Below are 22203 nucleotides of genomic sequence, written 5' to 3'. Positions count from 1 at the left end.
ACTGCCACTAGAAGCAGCTGAGTCACCATACAGCAGCAAAGAGAACACCAATACCAAGAGTAGATGCTGTAGAAGACACCACAGGTGGTGACACACGGCAACTCTCACATGAACTTAGTCCCAAATTCTATTTCAAAATTTCAGAGGGTGCTTGAACATCCTAAACAGACACATCCCTGCTTGCATCAGCTGTCTTACAATTGTCTGACTGATCCTAGGTCACCCGCACCACCTTGGCTCTTATTAACCCTGACTGCTTATCCCAAACACTTCTGAACCCATCAGTCACAGGCTTTCACATCAGTCACGTCCAGCTCAACCTCCTTTTCCAAGTCTTTCTTTCCAGATCTCATGTTCTAGATCTCACTTTCCCAACACACACACCATTTACATTTTGCCTCTTTATCTTTTATGTAAACTTCGCTTTCAGAAAGTGATATTTTTCCCCACCACTTTATCATCTTCAAAGTTGTAGAATGCTTTCACTGGGGAGGGCATCAAGAGAGTGTGAGCAGCTGTTACTGGATTATCCAGGTCAGTCCAATTGGGCAAATTTTAGTAAGAACAGCAAGAGCTGTCATCCCAGCACATGTCCCTGAACACCACTAAGTGGCACATCTTCTAACAGCAGTACTAGAACTTTCTGGTTTATTATAAGCAATGAGTTTAATACAAACAAAACAAAGTTTTGATCCTCTTTTGGTTTTGGAACTTTTTTTTTTTTAAACACTTCAGATCACATTTCTTTTCAAAGAAGTCAGTCTGAAATGTAAATGTCATGAGATAAGCCAAGCCAGAACAGCTACTTTTGACCAAATTATACAATAATATGATAGGCCTTAATACTTCTTTAGGAAGAAAGTGTAGACCAACTGACTACTTGAAATCCCTAATTTTCCTTAATGCTGTGATAATTGCCAAATACTTAGCATTGTAATACAATACTAAGTATTTGGCAACCCTGGCAATAGGCTGGACTATTTATGGTTCACAGTATGCTCAAAACTGTTGTTCTCCATTAACAGCACACCCTAGTACTAAGTACTCAATTTTCAAAGTTTCACCTGCCAAGGAAGGGTAGAATTGACTTCTAAATCTGCATGAAATTTTATTTGTTGTTCCCTACCCAGACAACACTGGCTACTCCACAGTAAATGTGAGCTTGGGCTGCAGACAGATGCTGTTTTCTAAATGCTGATAAGTCACTCAAAGTTTTGTAGTGAGATCTTTGCATAACCACCCACGTCCCTTCCCCCAAAGCTTCACAGTTCATGAGCAGCAAATTTGAAGAGAGGGGTCCTCACAGCTTCTCAGTGGTAAAAAAAGCAACCACAACAAAATAAGGATGGATTTTCCTCTAAATAGGGATTTCAAGCACCAAACAGTATTTCTCCTCCAAGAATCTCAAGGGAAAAAACAAAACAACAGAAACATGTCTAGCTGGAAACAACCCACACAGTCCCCATGCTAAGTGAACTAAACCCTTACCAGGCTGAAATTGCACTTTGCTGGATAGCTTAATTTACATCAGAAGCATCAATTTATTACTGCAGGGTACTTTTAAATACTGAAGTAAAGAAAGTTATCTTATAGAGAATAAATTTGCTATGTGGGGCAAAAAAAAAATATATAAAATTGATTTTAACAGGCTTCAAGTTTTTTTCTTATGGTATTATATCCTTGATATCTTATTTGCAAGTGGACACTATAATCCAGAAGAAATTAAGGAATTTCAAGTTGCCATACTTGAAACAGCCATAATCTGTATTCAGCCTCAGCAAGTCATTTGTACTATTCCTTGTCTCTGCAACAAGCTTTAAAAAATTAAGTGATCAGAGTTACACTGAAGATCTTGAATCATTCATGTATGATAGGCAAGTATTGCAGCAGTTAAAATTACATTGTTTTAAATTATAACCTTGTTTTATACATCTAGGTTTTACAGAGTTTTATGAAGTGTAAAATTGCATGCATTAACCTTCTGCCATGTCTACCAGACTTCTGGAAAAGTATTCATGCTTGTGCAATCTATTTCTGGTAAAGAAACAAAAGGAAAGGGAAAAAATCCCAAACAACAAAACAAAAAAGCAAGCATGTCTACTTTCCACTAGCCAAATAAACTTCATGTGAATTAGTGAAATCTTTGTGTGGATAATTAACAAAAAATCAGAAACATGCATCCCACCCACCTTCATGAGCTGACTGAACACACAAGACTCAATATACAACAAAATACTGGCTTCAGTGAAATCAATATCAAAGAGTTTTGTCACATCTAATGGCTCTTGAAATACCTCAGATCTAATATTTTCCAGTAACAGTTCACAAACAGCTAAGTTGGTTGATGTGTATATCATTTAGGACAAACAGACAAAGTAAGTGCCACTGTGCTACAAGGGATGTTCTAAGTCATCAGGGCAATGCTCTCCTGACAGAGACCACACATCACTGAATGTCTTTCCTAAGCCAAGCAAGTTCCATCATAAAGAAGTACTGTTTTTGTTGCACCTCCAGTGCTAAACTGTGAAATAGGATTTCCAGAATTTTCAAGAACCCTCCTCTAAATTCATGCTTAAATTTCTAAATTATCTCTGTTTCTGTTTCAACACTGGCCAATAGCTTGAACAGCCTCTTTTTGTCACTAACTTTTCAACTTGAACAAAGGATGGCTCAGGACTGAAAACAGTACTGCATACTGGGCTCCATCATGCTTTTTAAAACAACATTACTACCCTCCCTATCAGCAATGCATCTCCCAATGAATCACACACTATTTGCTTTTCCTGTAGTTGCAGTCCTGTCTCTTCCCTATCCCACTGCAGCCAATCCTTAGCCCTCTGAGGAATTTAACAACAAAGCATCAATATCAGAGATTGGGAAGAAAAATGAACAAGAGAATTTTGTAAAGGTCTGCCACACCTCAGAAAGCAAAAATATCAATTCCTGCAATAGTGACTTTGCATGTGATATTCCAGGACTGGGACTAAGCATATGCAGCTTAAAGAAATGCAAGCCACAGTCAGCAAGAAAAGAGAATCTCCCAACTTTTTTATATACAAACAAACCCTACACCAAACAAAAAGTCCAAGCTAGCTAAACCCCCTAGTACATATATTTAATTTGTGTCCATTTAGTGTCGATTCCCCTTCTCTGGACATGGAGAGAAATGGAATACCATGCAAGTTTTAGACCTAAATTATGACCACCTAACAGAATTTTAAAAAAATATCTATAATCATATTTTAATGTGTAAATTCCTTATTGTCATTTTTTTAGTTGACAAATATCTATTTCATAGCAAAACAACATCATAGGAACAGCTGGATGGCAGTTTAAGCTCAAATGAACCAGTGTCACATGCTGACAAGTCATCTCTCTGATTGCTTTTGAATGGCAGCACATGCAGATTTATTCTATGCCATAAATTAGAACAATTATTTCTCTGTACTTCACTTTTTATTTCAGTGGGCCATTGCACATATTTTTAAAGGATATCTTCCCTTTCCTTGATGATAAGTTCATTCTGCTCCTCTAGCTGTCTGATCTTCTTCTCAAACGATTCCTGTTCAGCTTTCAGCCGTTCTTCCGTCACCTCTTTTTCTTCACTTACCCTGAAAAGAATTTGAGAAAAATAAAATATATGCCCATAACCACAGTGCCTGACTTCCAACTCCTCCACCACTTTGCAGGTAAATGGATAACATCCTCTCCACCCTTAAGCAGGTTAGTTCCTCACAATGTTTATAATATATTACACAGGAAGGTAGGTATGACTTGATGTAATACATCTCTTCTTTTTTTTTTCAGAAACACTGGTCTCAGTAGAGTACATGCACATTAATGGGCAGCATGGAGGAACAAAGTCAGGGCCTGAACACACAATTAGGTTTGTCCAGTCTGATTCTCTGCAGCCATAATGAAGATTCACTGGGATACTTTCAAACCTAGGACATGAAGACAGAAAACTCAGACAGAAGAGCTTAGATGACATGACAGAAAGAAAATTCTGGAAAACTTTTCTGTTTCTTAATCTATAAACTAATCCTTCTTTCACCTTTACTGGTCAAATACAAGTTCAGGAAAGAATCATTTTTCTTGTTAGCTTTCTCCAAACAAAACTGTTTGTCCTTTTCTGAGGATTTTCAAATATCAAGCTGCAGGCGTAAATTTTCCTTTCTGTCTGGGGCATGGCACCTTGTATCTTGCTGCTCAGTGTAAATAATTGGATCAAGATTAAAGGATGACAATGGAAGAAAGGCTTACAATGATCATTTATTCTGCACCTCAAGAGCAGGCTATAAAAACAATTATTCTGGTATCACGTAGGCAAGAAGATCATTATGCACAGATGATCCTGTAACTATGCTAAAAAACGTGGCTTGGAAATCATGGTTCCATAAAAGCTCCACAAAAATATTAAGTAATGAGCTTAGACTAATAAATATTATTGCTCTGCACTTAGGCAATTTCTGTTGCTGAAGGCTCTTAAAGTTCAGTCTTTTATGATGATGAAACAGCTGCCACAACACAGGTGACAGGAGACCAAAGCAATACAACTTTTAGAAAACTCCAATTTTAACTTCCTTAAAGTGGAACAATCTTATAGGAAGAGGAAAGAGGAGGGGGAAAATTAAGTGTGTATATATATATATGTAAGTATAAAACTAAGGCTGGCACTCATTCCATTAGACTAATATTCTGAACTGAATGTTTCATTCAAGGACTGAGCCATACATTTCATCTCACTGCTCCCCTTAAGAGGGCACAGATTTGTTTTGATCTTCCAGTGGAGAAGTCATAAATACCACAACTGGGTCACTCCCCTGGAGTGAATTATAGGCAAGCAGTATTCCCCAACTTCAAGATCAACCCACAGCACTCTCATATCAGCTCTCAAGCAGACTGCATGAAGTTGGAAGTAATAATACTGGAACTCACACTTTTTCTCTACAAACCTAGAGGGAGACTGACGACAGATACCGGATAATCAAATTCTTTAAATTAGGGCAGTTTGAAAGCTTGGATCAAACTATTAATTGTACAGTTTCTAATGTACAGGGGGGGAAAAAGACACTGATTAAGCACAACAGCATTCCACTAGTCAAATGCACAAGGTCTTACAACCTTGGGCCCAGTCTGGGAAGGTGTGATGAGTTCAACCTGTTCCTTGGCCCCTTCCCCTCCACTCACAGGCTGTCAAAAGGGCTGTACACATACCATTAAAGAAACGTGGTAACAGGAACTATCTGTATAAATTCTAGACCCACACCAATACCTCTTCACTCCTTTGCTAAGCAGGCAACAAACTTTTGAGCAATATCCACCACACTTCCTTGCAGTAACAGCCACAGCACATTTGCCACAAGCTGCAGAGAGAGACTCTCATATCCAGCCGTGGCCCATTTGCTTCCTCTGAGTCCAGTGCAACCACCTAAATAACTACAGCACAAATGACCTTTTTTCACATTATCAGTGAAAGATGCAAAAACAAAGTTAATTAGAAAACCACAATGAAGAACACAATGACTACCTGGATGAAAGACAGGAATGGAACAAGAGCAGGGCAGGCAACTGGAAAGAGAGAACAAGTACCATCTCCAGGATTCTATGAAAGGAAGGAAGCTTGGTCAGTAACTTGCAGGAGTGATGCTGCATGACAAAAGGGTTTGGGGCAACAAACGGTGGGCTATGCTGGCACCTAATAACACTAAAATTGAACAACAGTACAAGAAAAAAAGGCATGAAAGAAGAGAGCACTAGAAAAATCAGACTAAATGTAACAGGCTTTACTCATCTCTAGATTCTGTGATTTGTTTCTTATATCAGTGTGCATCACATTCACGTGCTGTGTTTGTATTTAACACATATCACAGCAAGCTGTCACACTCCCAGACACATGAATATATTGTGCCACATATCTTACGCAGTAAATGACTGAGAACAGTAAGTGATCTCAGAAGAAATGTGGCAGTATGTGTTTATGTATCACAAAGCAGGAGACAGCCCATAAAGGGCAGGCGAGATACAAAAGACAGTTACTCACAGGAGGAGGCAAAAGGAAGTTAGAGAAAAGGAATACAACAATCTCATCACATTATGCTGGATTTATGTCACTTCCTATAAATAGCTCAGTGAGTTGCTGGGTTTTTTAATCAACTTATTTCTTTGCCTTCTGGCAGTAAAGAACATATGATTTTTAGCAGAAGTATGGAAGACTTCACTGATGCTGTACAAAAACATTACAATGCTCATATAATGCTCCTCAAAAGTATTTTCACCCTCTGTTCACCCACTTGGGTCAGAAAAGAGCAGCGAAAGACTGAAGGCACAACTACAAAGAGCTCAACTGCTCCACTGAGCAATATTCTGGTATCCAGCTCCATTGTTCTTGCTTCCAGGATCAAACAGACAACTGACAGCTGAGAGCAAAGATGATGAATCAGAGGAACTATTCCTTCCATTCAGTGTCTGCAACATTTTCTTGCATTCTATTCACATTCATCTACCTTGTGCCATAGGACGTGCACCATCTTTGTTCAAGATTTGCTTTAAATTCAACAGTTCAAAGCCTATATAATTCTAAATGCATTTAAATAAATAATTTTACTTTACAGGAGACTCTTTAGAAAAACTCGTAATGCAAATATATTGACAAAAAGCCCTCCTAGGGCATCCGCCTTAGTGTTAAAATTAATTCCTAGTTCACCAGTTCCAATTATTATTGTGTGCTCCCAGATCCACTGCCGATAGTAGTATTTCTGTCTAATCTCAAGAAGGAATTGATCAAGGAGTTTGCTGATGACACTGACTCATTCCACTGAGTAAGCAGGACTGATGCTCTCCAGGTGGAATTTTTGAAGCACTGCACAAGTCAACAGCACTTCAAGTTTTATTTGTTTAATGAAAAACTGACATGCACAAGAAAGAGCCATGATAATACTCACATCAACACTACACTAGGGACAGTGCCTTTCTGACTGAAGGCAGAGTTGGAAAAGCAAATTAAAAACAGTATCTTGTGTTTTTTAAAATTTTAAAAAATGAGCTTTTACCAAAAAAAATCTGAAATGCAGTAAGAACATTGCAGCTCAGCTAGTTAAGACAGAAGGAAAACTGAACAAAAAACAGATATATAGACACTGGGAACTTCACTGATCAGTCCTACACTCCTTCGGAACACTTATCTTCTAATAAACACCAATCTGGTATTAGTCTGCCAACTGGCTAGCAAAGATTAAAAAGGTTTGGCGACCATTCTTGAAATTAAAGGTTTTAAATTCCAGGCAAATAATGGCATCTGGAACAGGGCAGACCACCATGGCGGGCAGGGTTGGGGAGAGAGGGGAAGGAAAGAAAAAACAGAATTTTTGTCCAGGGATCAGGGTTCACAAGTCTGATACAATCTACTCAAGCATCATATGCAGTTTGTTCACATTAGAAAAAAATAATTTAAAAAAAACTGCTATGTGCCCAAAACCTAATTGAAATTGCTACACAATGGATAAATTTTACAATATGCAACCTGCAAAATACAAAACTAGATTTCACAGCATGAATTTATAGCTACAAATGACTTTTTAAGCACAGAAAGTAAGTGTGATTGGTGATACAATAATCCTGGGCATGCTTTACCTATCAACACAAAGTAATTTCCAGGCAAGCTTAGGGATAGCTCATTTGCAGTCTCACTGCCTGACCAATTAAGAAAACTGCAGCACAAAATTGCCCCTAAAGTAACACACAAAAAAAGATAAAAGATTTTGATTTTAAAGCCAGGTAACAATTTGGTTAAATATTAAGTAGTGTAACCCAGGAGAGAAGGCAACACAAGAGGCCAAACACACAAAATTTGTAATACAAACCACAGGCAAGTTTTCCTTTAAAGATTTTAAGGACTGGGAGAAAAACAGCAAATATACACTATGATGGCTTTACTGAAACCTCTTCAATGGTTTCCAGTTCTGTAACCAAACTAATATTCTGTTTTGACACCCATTTTCACTTTTTGTTAGAAAACTTCAATTTCAGTTAGGTAATTTCAGCTTCATATCAAAGACAGTAGAAGAGATTAGTATCCCAAACTGCTAGCACTCTACAAAGGGCTTAGGAATCCAGAGAGTTGGGATGAGGGAAGCATTTTCTCAGTAAGGGATAACAGGCTGTCTGAAGGTTGTTTTAGTAGCTGCCAGTTACAAGTCATTCTGGGCATGCCAGTGATCTTAGCCAGAACACTAATACAATAGCAAAAACCATCTCATATCTCATTTGGAAAGGGAAATCTCTCCCTCCCATGGGTGCAGAAGGGCATTATGATACCTTTCTACCAAAATTGCTTTTGAAGATTTGTCTGCAATGACAACAGGAAGCCAGCTTTCTCCAAGTTTATCTTATTCAAAGAAAGAAAGAATGCAAAATAGTTAGGTACCAATTTTTGCCACTAAAAACAAAATTCAAACTTTCATAAACCACTCTACATCACTTAGTCAATGCTTCTGTTCACTCAAAAGACAAATTCCATATGTGAGCTGTACAGGCATTTGTGATCAGGGGAAAAATATTTATGATGTACCTGCCATACCAGGAGCCCCAAAGTCACAGAACTATGGCTTTATACCAGTTAGGAGTGAAGTGAATCTTGCAAACATACACACATTCACTCTCTCTGCTAAGGAGTTACGATCCTCTCCATTTAACCAAAGGCCAAGAAAGAGAGATCTCTCAAAATCTGCATGTCACTCATAGTATTTCACCCTAGAATACTTCATAATCAGTCTCAGTGTGGTGTCTAGCAAGCCCTTAATGTCCAACAGTCAGCTGGCTGTGTCCCAGCAGGGCCCGTGCTGCTCCTTCTCAGAGGAGGCCAATATGTCCTGACACTGGCAGCGAGCACGAGCACAAGAATCTTTCTGTGTCTTCACCATGCCACTGCTCATTCCATTACATAAGCTGATGATTGCTTTAGGAGCAGCCTGCAGGAATAACAGCTCAGAGAGAGTCTTCTTTGCCTCTCTTGAAAGGACTTTGCTGATAGGGAGAGAAAATTTGCTCTTACTGTGCCACTTTCACCACCACACCAGGAGGACCTTGCTGAAAACATGAAGGTGCCACACTGGCTGTCTCAGAAAATAATGACTGATCACACTCAAGAATACTCCACTTACTCACAAAGCACTTTGGCATTCATGGGCATGACTCATTCTTCTCAGAAATTCCTCTACAAAAGCAATTTTAAAAGAATCTGCTGACACAATAAATTAAAAAGCTCAAATTTGCTACATTCTAGTATTTTAAACTCTGGCTCCACTCTGCCACTCTCATTTCACCTTAAAAGGATACATTCAAAGAAGGGCAAGATAATGGTTAGATTTACAGGCAGCAGCACAGATCAAAAACTACGATTATTTAGCCTAGAAAGGAGGATTAGAAAGGATACAGCTGAGTCCTTTCTTTAGACCCCGTCTCAAAATCCAATTCCATAAAATTCCGAACAGCTAAGGTGATGTCAGCCACTGGAATCCCCAGCAGGAGACCTTTACAGCCCAGAAGCTCTTCTTTTTTTACCCCAGAGAAAATTATATTAATGTAGCTAGCATCAGAATTTACTCATACCAATACAAAGTCTTACACTTCAGCAAATTAGCAACCACACTGGCACACACACCCTCAACGTTCAGAAGTGCAGTGGGAATGAAAGTTGGAGGAAAAAAAGTAAAAAATAGGAAGTACAAGAGAGCTCTCTCCTTCAGCAGTCACAGAAGCTGGGGAAAGACCAACCACTACCCTGAACTGCTCAAGCAGGACTTGGCTGAAATCAAAGCCTATGATTAAAGGAGTCAATCACATTTTGCAACTGGTTTCCACATAAACAGAATTTTACCACTTTAAAAGAGCTTTCATGCAGCTCCTAACTGACCAATCTGTATCTGTTTACCATCCTGCAACAAATGTGCATGAATGAGCCTCAACTACCATTCATAAATTATAGCAAAATAAGGAACAGCGAGGTACAACCCAAGTGAGACCTTTATTATTCCAAGTATTTACTGCAGGACAGTGTTCCTGTAAAACTTTCAACATTCTGCTGCTCCTTTTTCTTCTCCAAAGTAGCATAGAATGTTCTACTGCTTGTAAAAACTCTCTATCATTGCACAACTAAGGATGAAAATTATGGAGAGTTTTAAAAAAGTGACGAGGTGAGCGGAATTAAAGTTCAACTTCCCTATTACTCTGCAAAGGACTTTTAATTACATCCAATAAAAATATGATTAGGTTTAAAAATAAAAGAGAACTAAGTATAAAATAATAGTGTTCCACTAATTTTACTTTTCAAAATTAATGTTGCTGCACCTTCTATTTTTCTTCAAAGAAATGTCAGGCAGAAATATCAAACTGTCCTCAGGGAAAAATCACAGCATCTGAGATTTAAGAAGAATCCCATGCTCGAATGAATTACTGTACTACTATTCACTAGGGAGCAGTGTATTATGAGGAACAATGTAATAAAAGGCTTTTTTTAATATTAGAATATACCTCTATATATCAACAGTGGCAACACTGTCCGAATAGCTCCAACATCTGACAATTTGTAACCAGGCATCCCACCAATCTACTCTTTATGACAGTCTTAACTATACATTTTCTAACACAAAGCATGATAAAATAGAGTTGCAAGCATGAAGAACTTCAGAAATTACTAAAATACTGTATGGCAAGAAATCCTGTATTAGTAGAAATTATTAGCAGGTAAAATGGTCCACTGGATAAGGATAATCAGAGAGAAAATATTCCTGGCTGCACCAGAGAGTTATTGCATGACCTTGAGCAAGTCACTTAATTTCTCTAATTTTCCATATTTTCTTATATAAAATGAAAAAAGAACAGTAATGCTTGCCAATTATTGCACAGACATAAAGGATCTACGTCAAAAAGCATTTAATTATTAACAGTAATTATTAACAATAACTTCTAGCCCAAAGGGATCATCTCATAAGAGCTTCCCCCACTGCTATGGCAAAGCCTACCAAAGGCCCATGTGCTCCTCCTCATTTTTAGAGACACTCTGTAAGAAACAGATTTCCAGAGATTCTGAGGTGTTAGGGATAAAGAGCAGGACAAAAATCTCCTCACTTTAATTCTACCTCTTTATTACTTCCTTTACCTTTGAGAATATTACTAGTGCTGGAATGGAACTTAGAAAAAGACTTCTGCTAAAGCTGAAAAATTGCACTATTTCTACCTCTCCTTTCAAGGAATAGGTAGAATCTCAAGAAATTAAGGGAAGCAAGAAGAAGTTTGGCTAGGTAAGTAAAAATTACACAGGCAAATCACTACCAACATGTTTCAGTCACAAGATCAGCAATGCACCTTTAACATGGCCTTTCATACAAAAGCTTACCTCTGCCAAATAATAAGAACTACAAAGTTTCATTTCATGACCAACAAAGTCTGTCATTTCCAAAAGCAGAATGTGTTTATCTGTAGCACTTGATACACACAGCAAACAAAATCCTAGCCCTGTCATTGGGTTATTACAGAAGTACTGCTGGTCATGAAATTTTGGCCTCCATTTTAAATACGTATTTAGGGGCTCAGAAAGCAAGGAAAAACCAACCAGGCTGCTTCATACTTTTTCCAGCAAGAAAAATTACCTTGTGCAAATATTCAGGTTTTTTAAGCAGTTCTACATTGCTTGATGTTAATTAGAGAAACGACTCCCTTTAAACTTAATGCATTTTCAGGTGATGCTTCTTCTTACCTGGCAAGTTCTTTAATTAAGTTTGCAATGCGTCTCTTGTCCTCAGGACACAAATCCTTTAAAGAAGCACTCTTCATTCCTCCTTCATTAGTGCCCTGAAAATTTAAAGTTACATTTTAGAATGTACTGTTTAAAAGAAAACAAATACTTCATAAGCTATTAAAAGCACTTCAAGACCTAATAATTAGAAGCTGAAAGTAGATCAATTCCAACTGGGAATAAAATTCATATTTTTTAAATTGTAAGTACATTTCAATGAAACAAATTACCAAATTGTGAAGAATTATTTTAAGGTATTTGTAATTCAAATGCAAGCTGCTAGCTTCAATACTAAAACATGCTGGGTAAAGTTTTAAGACATGCACTATTCCTTGACTCATACTAGATAAAGAGGAGTAGGTTCTCATGGAAATCTAGTGCAGCAATATCCAAATCCAACTTCAAACTTTATCATATTAGGATCATAACATAGGGAGTAAGGAAAAAAACATGCTGCCATAGCATTTCTAACCAAAGCATACAAAACAGCAAACCATTGTTAGCAGAGAGCACATCCCTTATTTCATTTTTCTAATACAGAGGAAAGCACACACACCTTCACATGCGGGTACTGTTTCATTTTAATGGTTTATTTGCTTATTTTGTAAATATATACTGTATTTATGAATATATATATATATAGTTATGATTTTTTTTTCTTAGGTAAGTACTATACTACTAAGTTTATGCTACTTTCGTAAATAAAACTTGTCAAAGAAGGCTGTAGCGGGGCTGAGCACTTCAGATCTTTCAGGCGCTCCCGGGAACGCGGAGAGCGAGCCGCTGCACTTCCCACGTGTGCCCACCAGAGGGCACTCTGCATTCCCGACTTCGGCTGTTTCCACGCAGGAAACGGCTCCAAACTGGTTTTATTCACCCAAAATTCCTGTGATCGGGTATTCAGTTCTGCAGCGCGAGTGGTAAGCACGAAATAGGAACCCGAAGATAAATGCAGCACTATGCTGTTCTGTCCAGGATTTTGGCAAGTTTCAGTACATCCACTCAATCTGAAGGAGTTTCAGTTTATACTTTTACAAACCCCCCCAAGTGCATGCAGTGCTTTAGATCAGATAAAAGAATGCCACCAGATGCCCTGAAGTTTGGCCAAGTCAACACAACAATGCACAAAAGAATACAAAGCCAAGACTGGGCTTCTCTCATTGTCAGTAAAAGCATTAGATCTACACCAGAGAGGAAGTGACCCCTTTCCTTCTTAGCTAATTAAACAGCATCTTAAAAACAATTAAAGAATAATGTCCACTACAAAGAGAGGTGATGTTTTCACACAGACACATGCTGCACCTGTGTGACCCTTCATTTTAACTTCAGTGTATTCTTCTCAGGGGCAAGAGGGAAAGCAATTTCACAAGGCAAATTTCAGCACTTTTCAAGGGGCATTTGATTTCACAGTTTTCTTCCCAAACATATGTCACTCACAAATGAACACTAGAGAACATCTAACTTGGCTGAATTCAACTAAATGTATGGCGGAAGGAATTTCACTTCACATGCTAAAAATGTGTGACTGGTTTTTTTTTAGCAGACAGATGATGAAACTTCTTTAAGAAAAATGAAAAGTTACAGTCCTCAAAAAAGAGAATGAAGCTTGATCACATTAGTGAAGGGGATTTTAACAAAAAATCTCAAAAACTACTATTCAAACTGAAGTACATACTGTCAGACAAAGTTTTGTGGGATGAAGAGGAAAAATCAGTTTTTCCTATCACCCACAAGTATGCAAAGATGGCACACAGGAAATTATCAGAGGAAGACTTGTACCATAACACGCATCAAAATGAAGCTGTGGAATAATGCACAGCAACAGCTTGACCATCTAAAGAAGACAACAAAGGAGGTAGAGGCCAAGACTCTCTCCATTTCCCAGATTTCTGTCCTTTCTACATAGCTCAGGATAGAAGACAGTTTTGGAACTCGGTACAGGGAAGATATTCTCCACACCTTGGAGGGTGATAACCGCATGGCAAAATCATGCAGGATCACAGAAAGGACCATAGCAGCTCACCTACTCCAGCCTAGAGCATTTTACTCAGAATTATGTCCAGGCCAGGCTAGATGAGACCCTGAGCAGCCTGCACTTGTGAAAGGTGTCCCTGCCCATGGCAGGGAGGGTGGACTGGATGATCTTTAGGGTCCCATTCACCCCAAACCCTTCTATGACTCTAAGCCATAGTAAAGCCATCAGCTCTCCCTGGACACACACACAACACTTTGCAGAAAGTGAGTTGTGTTTTTGATGAGAATTCCATGCAAAAGAAGTTCTTCTTCAATAACAAGTAAAAACATGTGTTCTGTTTGTTTCAAGCATTCAGAGCTTATCTTCAGAGTACAAAGTTTTCATGAGAATTTGGCAAGGCAAGCGAAAAACAGAAGGTTTAAAAAGACAAAAATGAAACATAGCTGCGAACACATCTTGTTGTCAACAATACAAAAGCACGAGTCACCAATTAAGATTTCACATATCAGGCATTATAGTTAAAATAAGAGTACACCAAAACCCATTTATACAATGGCTTTCACAAAAAAGGAGTAAAAACTCTCTAGACAACAAGTAACGCAATCAATGCACCATTCAACAAAACAGATTTTAATGTGGCACATGAAGGCATCTGTGAGGCAGCAGGCTTGTAGATACTTATGAAAAGATGCTTCTACATAAAGACTCTGCATAATGGGGGCTATTTGTGGAATTTATCTGCATGCCACTTAACAGCATCATTTGCAAAGCAGAGGTACATACCAGCCTCTAAAACCAAGTACCGATAAACAGAGAAAGCGAAATATACATGTCCAGGAAAAGCCCTAAAAATTAATACTAGTTTAATAACTAGTCATGTGTCATGCTGAAGGATTCAAAGGACAATGGCACTGTCAAAGCAACCAGAATTGTGTGATCTGTCTTCACATCAGAGTTTTGAACCCACATGTCTGACACACAGCACACAGAAGGCAGAGAAGGACATCTCAGATGAAGAACAAGATCTAACTGCATGATAACAAAACAGTGATGCAGAACCAGTCAAAGGTTTTAGATCCTGCCTGCAAGAGGGAAGAAGCCAACCCCAGGGATTTACAGGCTGGCCCAAGATGACTGCTAGGCAAGAGACTCAACAGTACTCAAATGACTTACACAGTCATTGTACTACACAAACCATGTTAGAAAAATGGCACCTCTCAACGGATTTCTAAACACCACAGCATCTGTCACAACACAGAATAACCTTCCAAAGGAAACTCCACTGCTTTGGATTTTCTAATGCAAGGAACTGTAGAAACACATCGCCTAGTCTCACAGGAGGAGACCACAAAATTCAAAGCAGTTGACATCAACTGACAAAGCTACTTCTACTACTCAAATGCATTTTGAACTTTTACTATCAAAAACAAAAAGTGATTTTACTCTTCTAACATGAGCAGGTATAGCAAAAAGGTCCCTAAAATGAGTTTTTGCTCATGTAATTTCTAAATGAGATGACTGGAGCAATGAAAATGAATAAAATGTACAAAACTTCTTGCATGTTTATAGCTAGTAAAGTATAGGCTAGGCACTACCCAGGGCTACATGCACTGCCTCTATGCAAATACACACATAGAAATATAAATAATCTGTTTTACATGGCCCCAGTTACACACCACTTACATAAATGAGCACATTCGGCCTTTGTTCTCTTCAGGTGATAATTTCTGCTAGAAAGCCACCATGAAAAGCGGGCAAAAAGTGTAAGAAACTGTAAAAATAATACTCTAAAACGGTTTAAACATATTCAATCTGATAATTTTCAGCTTTTTTTCTACAATGTGCACTCTTAAGAGCAAGAAAAATTTGCTTTTACTCACCTGCTGCCCTGTCAGACCTCCTGTACCTCTATCAGGATCCATGGAAACAGAAGCAACAGCTACAGGCACCTTCAGCTCGGTTTGACCTGTTTGATATTTTGGCAAACACCTTGTTCTTAAATTTCCTTTTGTAGACACTCCTGTAAGTGAAAGACAAGCAGAACATGCAGATTATAAAGTGAAAAGGGGCCTTATTCTTGCCTTCCACAAAGGCAACCTTGCCTTATCAGCTCTTTTTTTGAAAAGAATGAGCACCTCAGGAATAGGTCTGCAGGTCCCCCTGTCCTCTCACTCCATACAAAATTTCAGTAAGATGAATACATCAGCAGGAAAAGCGGTGCATGGCACTGAAGCACACCCAGCCACAATGAACATTTTGTAAATTCTGAAATGCACATTCTGTCTTCAGACTGAAGTTCAGTGCAAATAAATTGTGTTTGAGTAAGATGCAAAAGCATAAAATTGAGCTTCTGCTTTGATACCCAAAGGCAGTAAAGAACCAACCAGCAGTAAAGCTGTTAAAAGCACCACTCATATAATTAAATAACACTTTTTCTGTTACACAGCCAACCTACTGATGCTCAGGCTGTTGGTTCCTTTCAGACCAGGCAAATGAGTAAGGGAACACTGCAGTGCACGCTCCACAGCTCATCTGTCAAACACTTCCTGCCATAATTAGAATTAGATCACCACTACCAATGGTAAGAACACGAAAGCACTGAAAATCCTGATGCTGCAATTACAAAGTGCCAACACTGACACTAACACTAAAACCTCCCAGGACCAGATTAAAGCCCATAGCTGCTTGGTAGTGCCTCAAGGTTTAATTTTTGACTATTCAGAAGTGCAAAAAGTTTTGAACAAAAAATATTAACTTCATACTAGCAGATCAATTACAATTATTTGGGTAATTAATTTCAGAAGTGTACCAGAATTCAAGTGAAAGAACTAAATTATAAACTCTAATATCTCCATGCTCGTACACAAGCAAAAACAATGGTCCTGAAATTCTCTTCGACAGAAGTGGCAGAAAACTTCCCACAGTGAATCAATTTCCATCATTTAGGATCACTGCTTTCTTTGCAGGGCCCAGAGAAAAACAATCCAACTAACCTGGCTTAAAAATCTCTGCATGTGTTTTGTAGTTCAACAGAGATGTTTGGCCAGTAGTTTTGAAGGGTACCCCAAACCTAAAGAGTACAATTCCTCAAAACTTTAACTGCTGGATGACACACACGCAGTTTCAGTCTAGAGTTAACCATCCCCAGATACATTTCCAGGATCTTGTGTCACTTTAAGAGCTGTGTTTGAAAACAATTAAGAGAATTCTGAAGGGGAACTAAGAGCATTCATCTCTTCTCCAGCGATGTACACAAGTATGCACTCAGTAAATTAAGGTCAAAAGAACTAATAAAAAAAAAATAATTGCTTTATCTGTACACAATGAATCTTCATTTCAATTGATATCTTCAAAATTTACAAAAGACCTAACACCTCTAATGCTTCCACATTCCTTGGAGACCATATTAAAAATTCAGCTTTCCTGATAAATTGGATAAAGCCACACTGTACCTGCAACAGAAACAACTCCCCTGGAACTATTCATCTTATACAGTATGCTTATCTAAGCAGCAAAGCATAAATCCTCTGCTACAATCATGTATGTCCCATTACAACTTATGATTACTCTCTACCTTACACACACTTATGTACACAAACCACACACCTGAAAAGACACTGCAAATTTTAACATCCACAGGTAAAAAACTTTGTTTATGTCTATTAGAAAGTCATACCTGAAACAGGTACCAGTGGATCTTCTTCATCAGAAGCTGCATGTGGCATTGTTAAAGGAAACAGAAAGAGTGCAAGCTTAGCTCTTTAAACAGGACTGTAAAAAGAAGTATTTGGTCTCTTAATTTAGCATAGCTGTTGATAAGAAAACAGTCAACATTCTGGGAGCAAGAAAAGCAAGGAAGATTTGGTTTAAAAAAATCACCACAAAGATTGCTAAAACAAAAGGCCTTACTCCTTCTTCACTGTGCATTAACTTTCAGCCTGTAAAGATTATCTCAGAGGTCACCTTTGCAAAAGATCCCAGGGACCAGCCCCAGTTACAAGAGCAATTACTAAGATAATGAACTAATAATATTTATTTAAATTTAAACAGTTTATATGGAACATCTTGATGTGTAGGGAAAACAAATTCTGAAACAGTGTATATTGATATTGTAATGAAATCTATTTGGGCAATACATTCTAAAAAACATAAATGAGGACAAATGCAAAAGGTTTCAAACTGGTCATTCTCATCTGATCATCACATGATGAGTAATCATAAAAGCTTGAGGACTGATTTTCTTTAAGTTTCAAGAACTTTCAAATATCCCAGAGGTTTAACTATTGAATTACTTGACCACAGAAAACACTAAAATCAGAAACAACATGGCACCATATGGAATTACTTGACCACAGAAAACACTTTAAAATCAGAAACACCACGGCACCATATTATTTGTGCTATTAGCAGTCACTCTTACTGTTAGCAGTTGCTGAACTTGAATCCCTGCCTCCTGAAAGCCTAAAAATAGGACTCAATATAACTAAGGGAAGGGTGTAAATCATGCTGCCTTCCTTCAAGGAGCAGTTTTTCATTTAGCTGAAGGTAAGGATTGTTATTCCCACATGAATAACTAACATACTTGTGACTTAATCCCAGCCAGCAACTCGGTACCACACAGTCACTCCCTGTCCACCTCCCTGCCCCAAGTGGGGAGGAAAACCAGAGAGCAACAGTAAACCTCATGGGTAGAGATAAGAAAAGCTTAATAACTGAAACAAAATAAAATAGGACAATAATAATAACTGCAACATAGGGGAAGAGGGAGAGAGAATTAAAACCTGAAAGAAACAAGTGATGCACAGCATAGCTGCTCACTGAACAATGCCCAACCCTTTCCCCAGCAGGAACTGGCAGCTCCCAGCCCGCACTCCCCGCTTTATGTACTGGACATGATGTTCTGTTATGGAATCTCCCTTTGGCCAGCTCCTGGACATGATCCCTCCCAGCTCCTTCTGCATCTGCTCGCTGGCTGAGCACGGGTCACCCAAGTCCATGTTTTTGGGTAAGCACTGCTGAGCAACATCCAAAACATCAGCATGTTATCAGAATTATCCTCATGCTAAATACAAAACACAGCATACCAAGTACAAGGAAAAGAATTAACCCTATTCCAGCTGAAACCAAGGCAATACTGAAGTGGAAAACAAAAGCACAGGGCACAAAATTCTCTTCCACTAACTTTTGTTTATACCCCTTTACTTTCCTCAGCCTTCTATGGTTGGCCAATTATCTCAATTGTCACATTTCTACTAATACTCAAATTTCTACTAATTACTCGATTATCTAATTTCTCTACTGTTAAGAGATAAATGCATTTAAGGTTTTGCAGCTGCATTCATGCAATAAAGTAAAATTGTAAAAATATTTCAGTGACACGGTACAAACTCTTGCCTTAACTAAAATTTGATTCTGAGAGCACCATCTCAAAAACTTAATTTAGAAAATTACCACAGAGTGGAGGAAATTAGGAAAGTCTAGGAGTTTCCCCTGTGGACAGCAACTTCAATCAACACCCACTGTCCATCACACGTCTGGTACTTGTCACACTGGAAGGGCCTGATCACAGGCTCACTTATGATCTTGTTGATGCACTTTATCACTCACAAAAAATTATCACTCATCAGCCTCACACCAGTTTAAAAACACATTCAGTGAGTACTGCAGTCAAAGCCAGCTCTCTCTACAAACACTGAGAGCATTTCTGCTCTCACATGTGAGCTGCAGCCTGCCACCTCCAGCTGCCAGAACACACTGTGGGGGCACAGCACGGGGAGAGGAAGCTGAGCAAACTCCACGAGGAAGGCACTGTGCGTACCCTCTTTTCAGAAAGCACCAAGATGGATCCAAAGTCCAAGTCTGGATCACAGCCCAGCCCAAACAGCTGTGTCAGCACAGCCACGACAGCAAGCTGCAGGGCACTGAGAAGTGTATGTTCAGCTCACACTGCTTCAGGAAACAACAAACTTCAGCACAGGCAGTTCCTACTCAACTGACATACGGTTAATCTGTGTGTCAACACATGGCTATAGGAAATAAAACGATCTGCCTAAACAACATCCTGCTTTTGGAGTGTGCCTCTGGTACTGCCAGCTGCTGTGGACAAATTCCTAGCACCATACAAAGACTAGTCGAAGTTGTCCCTATTACTCCCCCCAGCTACCAGGACGACCCTCCTGGTGAAGCTTTGCAGCCCAGTGTATCAGAACTACTCAGAGTTAGAGCAGGCTGCCTCAATCAGCTGGACTGAAAATCACAATGACTCAGAGGCTGATTCATAAGCAACGTCCTTGCCTCAGAGTAACAGACTGGGGACAGCACCAGCGTCAACCTTCTAACATTAACCCACGGGCACGTGCCTCACAGACTGCCAGTAAGGCAGGTGTAGTATTAAAAGCTGTGTACCACCACAGCTGAAGTTCAGTGAACAGCAGAGAGAGGCACTGGAGAAGCTCAACACCTGGTACAGCTCACCTACACAACCTGCCTTCCTGTGCCAAGTCAATTCAACAAGGGTGGAGAGAACTTCAGTTTTCCAAATGTATTAAATGTATTAAACCAATCTACCAAATTTCTCCTCTTTTGTTGAAAGCAAAAGTGATGCACAGTATAGCTGCTATTATCCATTATTTTTAAATTGTGCCACATGCTTTTCTAAGAATTTAAAACTTTTCCAAGGTCAGAGGAAACACTGCCTATTCATCAAAACATGTACAGTGGAAACGGTTGTCAGAAAAAAATTCATTCCTTGGAATATCATGATGCATGAGGCCACTGCTGGGCACTTTAAAACATATTTAGTTATAGGAAACAACCTGTTGACTGATAAAAATAGACTGTCAATGAAATTGCATCAACACTTCCACAGGTGAGCAGAGTGGTGACAATGGCAATAAATCCGGCATGTGCCACACACCTTCATCCCATTCGCAGCACAGAAAAAGTTGTAGACAGTCTTTTTTACTTTACACAGATGGAAAATCATAACAACATGCTCCCTCAACAGGCCAGGGGATGGTTGGCCCTTTCACATTGTCCCAGGGAGTGTGCAAACATAAATAAAAGAGCACAGACACGTATTCTTCTTTCCAATCTCTTCCAGTTGATGCTGACATCCCACTTTCAGTCTGACTAACAGCAGTGCTTCAAACCCCTCATAACTGGAACTAAATTGTCCCCTTCTAAATTTCCACCAGGCCAGACTATCAATTCTAGCCCAATGACTTCAAGTCACTGAGGCTCCAACTCAGCCACACAAGCCCAAACAGCAATGGCAGCTCTTGGTTCCCTGAGCCACACAAGCACATCTCTCCGCAACAAGGCTTGAACAGGCTGAGCTCCCAACACCACAGCCACCACCCACACCATCTACGTGTCCAGCCCCACGTAGCCTCCCACAACAGGAGCCTGCAGGTCCTCTGCAGATGAAACCACCCTCACCTCACACCCATCCCTCAGTGACAGAGCCCTCCAAGCCCCACAGAGGCTCACCCAAAATGTTGTGCTTGTAGTCAAGTTTAGGTGCCACAAAAGACATATCTCTTCTCTACTCAGCTTCTAGCCTCAGTTTCAAAGAATCACAGAATCAATGAGAGTGGAAAAGACCTCTGAGATCATCGAGCCCAACCTGTGACTGGACACCCCCGTGCCAACCACTGAGTGCCAGCTCCAGTCCTTCCTCAAACACCTCCAGGGACAATGACTCCTCCACCTCCCTGGGCAGTCCATTCCAGTGCCCAATCACCCTTTGTGTGAACAAATGCTTTCTAATGTCCAACCTTAACCCCTCCTGAAGCAGCTTAAGACTGTGTCCTCTTGTCCTGTCACTTGTCACCTGTGAGAAGAGCCCGACCGCCACCCGGCCACAACCAATTCCTGTCAGGCAGTAGTAAAGTGCGATAGGGTCACTCCTGAGCCTCCTTTTCTCCGGGCTGTTCAACCTCATTCTCTCCATTGGTTCCCTGACAAGGCCCCATAAGCTGAACGCAATTTCCCCATTTCCTATATATTTACTCGCCCCGAGATTTCACAGCTGGGTCACACTGAAGAGGACTTACGACCCTCCCTTCTCTCCCAGGTCACTTTTGCTATGAAATCCCGCGTAACCCCTACAAACCGGCACATACCCACTCCCTCTCCCCAGGCTAAGCCCCCTCCACACTCGCCAGCGCAGCCCTCACATAGCCTCTGCCACGGCCACAGAACCCCACCCGACCCACAGCGCCGCACCGGTTCCACGCCAAACCGCTCAACAGGCCGCCCCGCATGCCCCCGGCGGCCCTTCCCGCCGCTGTCCCCTCACACCGACCCCCAGGCAAGGATACAACTCCGGCCCCGGCGAGCACCTCCACCCACACCGGCGGCCGCCGCCGCCATCTTGAAACAGCCGCCACTCCCCGCATACCCCCGCCGCACCCCCGGCTCTCGCCTCCCA

General features: G+C 39.9%; 1 protein-coding gene across 1 annotated transcript; it reads right to left on the bottom strand.

Moving 5' to 3' along the window:
• Positions 1 to 3484: 3484 nt before the first annotated feature.
• On the bottom strand, positions 3485 to 22123 carry LOC128941568 (protein hinderin-like). Its single transcript, XM_054283404.1, has 5 exons — positions 22094 to 22123; positions 17446 to 17481; positions 15650 to 15789; positions 11756 to 11850; positions 3485 to 3611 (listed from the first exon to the last, which is right to left on the bottom strand). Exons 3-5 carry the CDS (start codon positions 15689 to 15691, stop codon positions 3485 to 3487), a joined length of 264 nt encoding a protein of 87 aa, XP_054139379.1. The 5' UTR covers positions 15692 to 15789; positions 17446 to 17481; positions 22094 to 22123.
• Between the last annotated feature and the right edge of the window lie 80 nt (positions 22124 to 22203).

The sequence above is a fragment of the Melozone crissalis genome, unplaced genomic scaffold (genome assembly GCF_028551555.1).
Source record: "Melozone crissalis strain CALT ecotype California unplaced genomic scaffold, PUWL_Pcris_2 ptg000036l_1, whole genome shotgun sequence".
NCBI classification, from domain to species: Eukaryota; Metazoa; Chordata; class Aves; order Passeriformes; family Passerellidae; genus Melozone; species Melozone crissalis.
Note: the sequence above shows the minus strand (reverse complement) of the source record. Positions and strands in the feature narration are given on the sequence as shown.

Coding starts and splice junctions, on each gene's coding strand:
- LOC128941568 (XM_054283404.1), bottom strand. CDS start 15,691: ATGGATCCTGATAGAGGTACAGGAGGTCTGACAGGGCAGCAG. Junction 11,851..15,649: donor GAGGTCTGACAGGGCAGCAG/GTGAGTAAAAGC, acceptor TTAAATTTTCAG/GGCACTAATGAAGGAGGAAT. Junction 3,612..11,755: donor TTAATTAAAGAACTTGCCAG/GTAAGAAGAAGC, acceptor AATTCTTTTCAG/GGTAAGTGAAGAAAAAGAGG.